Source organism: Silene latifolia, chromosome 7, assembly GCF_048544455.1.
Source record: "Silene latifolia isolate original U9 population chromosome 7, ASM4854445v1, whole genome shotgun sequence".
NCBI classification, from domain to species: domain Eukaryota; kingdom Viridiplantae; phylum Streptophyta; class Magnoliopsida; order Caryophyllales; family Caryophyllaceae; genus Silene; species Silene latifolia.
Window position 1 is genome coordinate 6860533 of NC_133532.1, and position 10076 is coordinate 6870608.

Here is a 10076-nt window from a genome sequence, read left to right on the forward strand (position 1 = left end):
TGGTTGTAGAAAATGAAAAAGCTATAGGGGTTGACCTCCACCCCTCTAAAAATAACCCCGTTTCTACAATTCCAGATACACGCAACAACAGCCAAGAAAAGAATAATACGAGACTTACTCCCCTCCAGTTGACTGAGATAGCAAATCCAGTTAATGATCCAGTCACCCACAGGAGTGTTTGGTAAATGCGAGGTGGAAATACCTAATGGTGAACTTGCCCAAATCCTAGAGACGAAGGCGCAGTCCCGAAAAAGGTGATCAATGGTCTCCATCTCCCGACTCTCCTTATGGCAAAGGGGGCAAGATGCGTCTCGTCCCATATTTCGTTTAACAAATTCCCAGCCCACCGGAAGAGAATTAGTGATGATCTTCCAAATCAGGATCTTCCATGTTTGCGGTCCAGGTAATCTCCATAGTTTACTCTTGCAAAACCTTTTCCTTTCTTCACTTAACCTAGACCTATCTGTATTTGAAGCCTTCACCTCATAATAGTCCTTGAAAATAAGTCCATAACCACTTTTTACATTGTACTTTCCAGGGGCGGATTTGGGCCTAGGCTACTCGGGCTAAAGCCCGAGATACTTTCCAGAAAAAAAAAAAAAAAAAAAAAAAAAAAAAAAAATTAAATCTGAAAAGAGAAACACGCTAACTACCACACAACCACAAGACTAAATGTCTAAACCCCAATAGAAGACAACCAGACAACCACACAACTTACCTTCACCGATCGGCGATCACCAGACACCAAGTCTATTTGTGGCGCCGGCACCAAGTCCGGTGGACCTCCTCGCATCCAGCCACCACTGCCCGTACCAAGTCCGGTAATTTTGTACTCCAACCCTTTGTTCTTTTTTATTGTATTTCAATTTTCAATTATAATTTATACTTCTCTTGATTCTCTAGTTGTCGATTGTAGATTTTCAATAATCAAATTGGACATAAAATCACATGATTTATTGGTTTTATATATTGAATTTGAAACTTGAAAGGTTGAATTGTTGAAATCATGAGATAAAAATTGAAAAACGAATTGCAGCTTTAATCGAGGCGTGATAGGCATAGCCGATACCTGAGTTGAATACTTGAATACTTGAATCTCTGCTTGGTTCAATAGTTGAATACTGAATTGATGGTAGATTTTCAATAGTTGAACTGAGACCTCATTTGCAGAGTTTGTGGCAATTGTGTGATTATGAGTACTTGTTGGGACAGTTTGATTCGGAGAATGATCGGTCATTGATCGAGTTGAGAATTGAGAGTAGATATTGTCTAATTGTTGGGTATTTTGGTTAATGCTTGTGCAAGATAAAGGGTTTAAGAAGAATGTTCTTGGTATAGTATCAGGGGCGGATCCAGGAATCGCAAGTACCTGGGGCTAAAATTAAAATAATAAATATTTGACGTTTTATATAAAACTTTTAACTACTCTTATATATTAGCGTCCAAAAAAATACACGGGGCACACACGCCTTACGCCATGTAAATTACACAACTAACTAAACTTTACCCTACGGGTTCCACTAAGCTCAAATTCAGCAATTACGTCATCATTGTTGATAGTTCCTGCAAATGTCCTCTCAATATAAAGAACCATTAAATCATCGAGAAATTCATCATTCATCTTATTTCGAAGTTTGTTTTTGATGATGTTCATACTTGAAAATGCTCTCTCCGTTGTTGCGGTTGAAACAGGAAGAGTCAAGAGAAGACAAATCAATCGATAAATCATAGGATAAAGCCAACTTTTATCAAACTCAACCATCCGTCGACACAAATCTGATACTGAAGTCGTATTTTCAAATCTTGGATCTTTTTGAATATCCGCTACAAAGAACCCACACTCTAGATCTAGAGCACGCATGTCATTTGATGAAAAGTCTGAAGGATAATATTTCAGAGCGAGTTTGCACACATCTTCACTTTTGAATGCTCGGAAATTGTGACGTGGATCAAATGAAGCGCCAAGAGTCAGAATCTCCTTAGAACTATCCGTAAACGGTATCAAGTTCTTCCACCGAAAGTCTATCACAAAGATTAAGTATGTCAAAACGATAATAATGTTCATTTGTTATATCCTTTTCACAGCTTCTCATCCTTTTCTTGTAAGGAGCCGACATATCTGGCATACAAATATCATGCTCAGAACAAAATGCTTTAACCTTCCCAATCAGCTTATCCCAGCCATTTTCTCTCATATCTTTAAGTTTCTCTTTCGTAATCACAAGAGAGTGTAGCGCATTCAATATATCAGTGTCTTTTCTTTGCAGTGCTTGACATAAAAAATCGGTAGTTTTCATGATATCATGCATCATATGTAAACAAAACACAAAATCAAATTTTTGTCGAGCCTTACCGACCGCCTTAGCTTCTCCTCGCACTTTGTCTATTCCATTCAAATACAAATCATCAATAGTTGATCGGGTAGCGGTAAACAACTTAATAAGACTTGAAATAGAGCGTAAATGTGAACCCCAACGAGTAGCTCCTGCCCTTTGCAAAGTGGTTGCTTGATTTTTTCCCGACCCCGTCTTAAGAGTACCAGCAGCCACTAATTCCGAGATTTCTTCTTCTCGAAGAGCTTTTAACATAGAATGTCTTTTAGCGAAGAAAAATAAAGTTCACAATCATAGTGAGAGTAGAAAAAAATTGCCACAATTCAGGCACGCCTTTAGCCACAAACAATTAAAGACAATTGTAACCGATGAGCAAAAAAAGTGCACATAATACGCATATGGACATTCTCTTTGAAACAAAGCTTGCAAGCCATTAAATTGACCACGCATATTATTTGCACCATCATATCCTTGGCCTCGTATATTTTCTAATTGAAGGTTATATTGAGTAAAAGCCTTTACTATTTCATTCATTAGAGTTTGAGAACAAGTGTCAGTAACCTTAACAACCTTGAAAAATCGTTCTCTAAGTAATCCTCCACGATTAACAAACCGGAGAATTATTGCCATCTGCTCCTTATTTGACACGTCAAGAGCTTCATCAACAAGAATTGCAAATTTAGCATCTCCTATTTCATCACGAATCATAGCTCGAACTTTGTTGGCAAGAATATTGGCAATTTTCTTTTGAATCGTTGGACAAGTATACTTGGCATTTCTGGACCATAAATCTGTTACTATTTTAATCTCATTATTCAAGCCCTCGAAAGCATCCAATCTTTGCGTCAAAATTTCCACCATTGAGAGAAGTAACCGATTCATCATGACCTCTAAAAGAACATCCTTGACGTGCCAACAACCTTACAACCTCAATAGTAGCAACAAGACGAAGTCGGTTTCTTGCTATTTCTTGTGAGGATAGTCTGCTAATCACTCTCTCTATATGTCTAGAAGGATTTCTCAGGTTTTCCCACTTGCGTACATTGGCGTTGTGTATTGACATCACGCCTCCTACATGAAATAAGACGCCTGAGTGTTTAGACATCACATTCTTCCAACCATTAAATCCAACTTCAGTAAAAGATGGATGTCGAGATGGGTAATTATCAAATAAGAAACAAGGGAAACAATATGCTTTATCTTCCTTAAGTGAATACTCAAGCCAATTCCACTCTTTAAACCACCTGCGACAAAATTTTCGCCCTTGATTTCCATCCTTAGTACTTGGATATTCCGCCAAATATGGTTGATTAGGACCATATGCCACATAAGCTCTACGAACATTATCACGCTCATTCAAAGGATATGTACCTATAGGAGGACGTATTCCAGGATCCCGTTCAAGTGATGTGATATCGTATTCCTGAACCCTTTCTTGATCAATTTCGCCATCTGCCCTTTCATCTTGCTCATTTCCTATGTCAGCCCCTTCATCTTGCTCATTTATTATGTCAGCATGTTCCCCTTCATCTATGTCAGCCCCTTCATCTATGTCATCCCCTTCGTCTTGCATTTCTCCCATATCGAGCCCTTCATCTTGTATCTCAGCCCCAACTTGTTCAACACTTATCTCAGCACCTTTACATTGCTCATTTTTGTCCTTGTCAATTGGTGAAGTACCATTTTTATACCAGCACGAGAATAAGGTTTTGTATCGTTTGGGATTCTGAGTATCTGCCATTATATTTCATATACCTATATCAAGTTACGAAATTATTAATATTACTCAATTACTCCAGGTATGAAGCCATGAAGGCTAAACTTTTAATAATTGATGAACTAATCAATTACTCCATTGTTCAACCCTTAATCAGTATTCAACAGCATGACTTACTTCCCCATTTTTTTTCTGTCAAAAACCAAGACAAGTAGAGAGAAACAAGTAGAAATGTTGTTCAAGAAATCCATCCAAAAAACCAAAAAATTCATTCAAAAAACCCTGCAAAACATCAAAAGCATGCTTTTTGGAAGGTATGATACTATACCAAGAACATTCTTCTTAAACCCTTTATCTTGCACAAGCATTAACCAAAATAAAAAAAACAAAAAAACAAAATTAAATCAAAATTCTCAACACGATCAATGACCGATCACAACCACAAGATAAATGTCTAAACTCAATAATCACACAATTGCCACAAACTCACAACTTAGGTCCTTCAACTATTGAAAATCTACCATCAATTCTATTCAACTATTGAACCAAGTCCAGTGGATTCAAGTATTCAAGTATTCAACCACCGGCTATGCCTATCACAAGTCCGTAATTTTAAAGTACTCCAACCCTTTTTCTTTTTTATTGTATTTCAATTTTCAAATTATAATTTAAACAATAAATCTTGATTTTAGTTGTCCATTTTGATTTTCAATAATCAAATTGGACAACTAAAATCAATGATTTATTGGTTTTATAATTGAAATTTGAAACAATAAAAAAGAACAAAGGGTTGAAATCATGAGATAAAAATTGAAAAGGACTTGCGGCTTTAATCGAGGCGTGATAGGAGGTCCACCGGACTTGGTACCGAGTTGAATACTTGAATACTTGAATCTCTGCTTGGTTCAATAGTTGAATGAAGGTAATTGATGGTAGATTTTCAATAGTTGTCGAGACCTCATTTGGAGTTTAGGCATTTAGTCTTGTGTGATTATGAGTACTTGTTGGGACAGTTTGATTCGGAGAATGATCGGTCATTGATCGAGTTTTTAGATATTGTCTAATTGTTGGGTATTTTGGTTAATGCTTGTGCAAGATAAAGGGTTTAAGAAGAATGTTCTTGGTATAGTATCATACCTTCCAAAAAGCATGCTTTTGATGTTTTGCAGGGGTTTTTGAATGAATTTTTTGGTTTTTTGGATGGATTTCTTAAACAACATTTCTACTTGTTTCTCTCTACTTGTCTTGGTTTTTGGAGAAAAAAAATGGGGAAGTAAGTCATCTTTGTTGAATACCGATTAAGGGTTGAACAATGGAGTAATTGATTAGTTCATCAATTATTAAAAGTTTAGCCTTCATGGCTTCATACACGGAGTAATTGAGTAATATTAATAATTTCGTAACTTGATATAGGTATATGAAATATAATGGCAGATACTCAGAATCCCAAACGATACAAAACCTTATTCTCGTCTTTGGTATAAAAATGGTACTTCACCAATTGACAAGGACAAAAATGAGCAATGTAAAGGTCTTTGAGATAAGTGTTGAACAAGTTGGGGTGAGATACAAGATGAAGGGCTCGATATGGGAGAAATGCAAGACGAAGGGGATGACATAGATGAAGGGGCTGACATAGATGAAGGGGAACATGCTGACATAATAAATGAGCAAGATGAAGGGGCTGACATAGGAAATGAGCAAGATGAAAGGCGAGATGGCGAAATTGATCAAGAAAGGGTTCAGAATACGATATCACATCACTTGAACGGGATCCTGGAATACGTCCTCCTATAGGTACATATCCTTTGAATGAGCGTGATAATGTTCGTAGAGCTTATGTGGCATATGGTCCTAATCAACCATATTTGGCGGAATATCCAAGTACTAAGGATGGAAATCAAGGGCGAAAATTTTGTCGCAGGTGGTTTAAAGAGTGGAATTGGCTTGAGTATTCACTTAAGGAAGATAAAGCATATTGTTTCCCTTGTTTCTTATTTGATAATTACCCATCTCGACATCCATCTTTTACTGAAGTTGGATTTAATGGTTGGAAGAATGTGATGTCTAAACACTCAGGCGTCTTATTTCATGTAGGAGGCGTGATGTCAATACACAACGCCAATGTACGCAAGTGGGAAAACCTGAGAAATCCTTCTAGACATATAGAGAGAGTGATTAGCAGACTATCCTCACAAGAAATAGCAAGAAACCGACTTCGTCTTGTTGCTACTATTGAGGTTGTAAGGTTGTTGGCACGTCAAGGATGTTCTTTTAGAGGTCATGATGAATCGGTTACTTCTCTCAATGGTGGAAATTTTGACGCAGTATTGGATGCTTTCAGAGGCTTGAATAATGAGATTAAAATAGTAACAGACGATGGTCCAGGAAATGCCAAGTATACTTGTCCAACGATTCAAAAGAAAATTGCCAATATTCTTGCCAACAAAGTTCGAGCTATGATTCGTGATGAAATAGGAGATGCTAAATTTGCAATTCTTGTTGATGAAGCTCTTGACGTGTCAAATAAGGAGCAGATGGCAATAATTCTCCGGTTTGTTAATCGTGGAGGATTACTTAGAGAACGATTTTTCAAGGTTGTTAAGGTTACTGACACTTGTTCTCAAACTCTAATGAATGAAATAGTAAAGGCTTTTACTCAATATAACCTTCAATTAGAAAATATACGAGGCCAAGGATATGATGGTGCAAATAATATGCGTGGTCAATTTAATGGCTTGCAAGCTTTGTTTCAAAGAGAATGTCCATATGCGTATTATGTGCACTGTTTTGCTCATCGGTTACAATTGTCTTTAATTCTTTGTGGCTAAAGGCGTGCTCGAATTGTGGCAATTTTTTTCTACTCTCACTATGATTGTGAACTTTGTTATTTCTTCCGCTAAAAGACATTCTATGTTAAAAGCTCTTCGAGAAGAAGAAATCTCGGAATTAGTGGTCTTTGGTACTCTTAAGACGGGTCGGGAAAAATCAAGCAACCACTTTGCAAAGGGGGAGCTACTCGTTGGGGTTCACATTTACGCTCTATTTCAAGTCTTATTAAGTTGTTTACCGCTACCCGATCAACTATTGATGATTTGTATTTGAATGGAATAGACAAAGTGCGAGGAGAAGCTAAGGCGGTCGGTAAGGCTCTGACAAAATTTGATTTTGTGTTTTGTTTACATATGATGCATGATATCATGAAAACTACCGATTTTTTATGTCAAGCATCGCAAAGAAAAGACACCGATATATTGAATGCGCTACACTCTCTTGTGATTACGAAAGAGAAACTTAAAGATATGAGAGAAAATGGTCGGGATAAGTGATTGGGAAGGTTAAAGCATTTTGTTCGAGCATGATATTTGTATGCCAGATATGTCGGCTCCTTACAAGAAAAGGATGAGAAGCTGTGAAAAGGATATAACAAATGAACATTATTATCGTTTTGACATACTTAATGCTGTGATAGACTTTCAGGTGGAAGAACTTGATACCAGATTTACGGATAGTTCTAAGGAGATTCTGACTCTTGGCGCTTCATTTGATCCACGTCACAATTTCCGAGCATTCAAAAGTGAAGATGTGTGCAAACTCGCTCTGAAATATTATCCTTCAGACTTTTCATCAAATGACATGCGTGCTCTAGATCTAGAGTGTGGGTTCTTTGTAGCGGATATTCAAAAAGATCCAAGATTTGAAAATACGACTTCAGTATCAGATTTGTGTCGACGGATGGTTGAGTTTGATAAAAGTTGGCTTTATCCTATGATTTATCGATTGATTTGTCTTCTCTTGACTCTTCCTGTTTCAACCGCAACAACGGAGAGAGCATTTTCAAGTATGAACATCATCAAAAACAAACTTCGAAATAAGATGAATGATGAATTTCTCGATGATTTAATGGTTCTTTATATTGAGAGGACATTTGCAGGAACTATCAACAATGATGACGTAATTGCTGAATTTGAGCTTAGTGGAACCCGTAGGGTAAAGTTTAGTTAGTTGTGTAATTTACATGGCGTAAGGCGTGTGTGCCCCGTGTATTTTTTTGGACGCTAATATATAAGAGTAGTTAAAAGTTTTATATAAAACGTCAAATATTTATTATTTTAATTTTAGCCCCAGGTACTTGCGATTCCTGGATCCGCCCCTGGTACTTTCCATTCCTTGAGAGTGGCCAAATCACCTCGTCTTCAATTTGCGTTGCGCTTAGCGGAATAGCCAATATCCTATTAGCACTTTCCTCTTCAAAAAGTAACTTGATCAGTCCTTCATTCCACCTCTCATTTCCTGAGGTAAGGTCCCTTACCCTCAGATCCTTTAGGAAATTAAATTCTGGTGATAATAGAGTTGCCACAGGTTCTGGATTACTACCAGGCTTTAAGCTGATCTGGAGCTCACTCAAACTTGAGAAAAATGAAACCATTATCAAGGATGTGAGCTTAAATTTGATGAGCTAAAGCTGAATTCAAACTAAATTCAAGTTTATATAATTGTTACTATATTTCTTTTTTTCGAATTCAAGGATCATTAAATGTCGGTAAAAAAAAATTTAAATCAAGATGGCTGAAGAAGATTGTTAAATATCGGTTGAAGAAGTTTAATATATAGTGAAACAAATTGAGATTTAAGTGAATTTTGACAGAGTCGAGCTTAAGTTGATTAGAAACTTTCTCGTCTCACTATAGTATTAGTAGTTTAGTACAATGCGTCTATGTATTTCACCCTTTGTCCCTTTCACATGTTATTACTGACAATTGACTTATCAACAATTGAAGGCTAGAGCCACAACAAACACTAAACATCTAATATTAGTGTAGATTTTGTCAGGATTTGATTGTCATTAACTTATTATACTACCATTGTTATTAATTAATTTAATTGAAACATATAAATTTCAAGCATTAAGCTACAAATACTTGGACGAGAGAAAAAGACAAACACAATATCTCTTTGCTCTCTCATTTTCAACCTTTCACATCGGAATCAATTTCTAGCTCAATTTTCAATGATAAAACAAAATATTAATCATTCATAGGGTCAATGGTTAACCTTAACCCAAATGTGTTTAATTTATATGATGATTTATTAATTCAACCTAGTTGAATCAAGTTAATGATTGTACAATAATTTATTTATTTTTATCTTAAATGTGTAATTGAATAAGCATTTTATATTACTTCCTTTGAGTTAACAAATTATGTACATTTTTATTCTGTTATGAGGAGTATTCTAACATAATGTAGAGGATTTTTTGAGTAAGGACTAAGGCTCTGTTCTTTTGGACTTAAAGTCACTTAATTTAAGTTAACTTCAGATCCTATAAGTTCAGTTCAGATCCTATAAGTTCAGTTCAGTTCAGATCTTATAATTTCAGTTTAGTTCAGATCCTATAAGTTCAGTTCAGATCCTATAAGTTCGATTCGATTCGATTCGATTCAGATCCTATAAGTTCAGTTCAGATCCTATACGTTACTTAATTTAAGTTCAGTTCAGATCCTATAAGTTCAGTTCAGTTAAGTTCAGATCCTATAAGTTCAGTTCAGATCCTATAAGTTCAGTTAAGTTCATATCCTATAAGTTCAGTTAAGTTCAGATCCTATAAGTTCAGTTCAGATCCTATAAGTTGATTCAATTGATTCGAGATCTTATAAGTTGATTCGATTCGAGATCCTATAAATTTCAAATCCAAAAAATGCAGGCCTAAGCAGTATTAATAAACCATTTACTTGAAGCCATTCATCCACTTATCTAAACAAATTACTTCCTCTATCTTAATCATTTGTTTGTAATTGATTAATATACTCCTCGCAAATAATGAAAAAAAAGGCAAACACATGATTGGTATGAAGGAGTACTATCTTATTTTCGATCCACTATCATATTTCAGAATTCTATTGGGTTTAAGTAGTAAGAATTTGTAAACCTAACACTCATTTATGTTGTTATTATTGTATATATTATGTATACCAAGCCATGATAATTTCATTTTTGGGTCTCATCCTCCTTTTTTATTTAGCATT

At 35.9% G+C, this 10076-nt stretch overlaps 2 protein-coding genes across 2 annotated transcripts; both read left to right on the top strand.

The window, feature by feature from the left end:
* The first annotated feature begins 5637 nt into the window (after positions 1-5637).
* On the top strand, positions 5638-6881 carry LOC141589643 (uncharacterized). Its single transcript, XM_074410277.1, has 2 exons — positions 5638-5762; positions 5885-6881. The coding sequence occupies exons 1-2, from the start codon at positions 5638-5640 to the stop codon at positions 6879-6881; spliced, it is 1122 nt and encodes a 373-aa protein (XP_074266378.1).
* A 547-nt stretch (positions 6882-7428) lies between these two features.
* On the top strand, positions 7429-8055 carry LOC141589644 (uncharacterized). The gene has a single exon (XM_074410278.1). The coding sequence runs from the start codon at positions 7429-7431 to the stop codon at positions 8053-8055; it is 627 nt and encodes a 208-aa protein (XP_074266379.1).
* The last annotated feature ends 2021 nt before the right edge of the window (positions 8056-10076 follow it).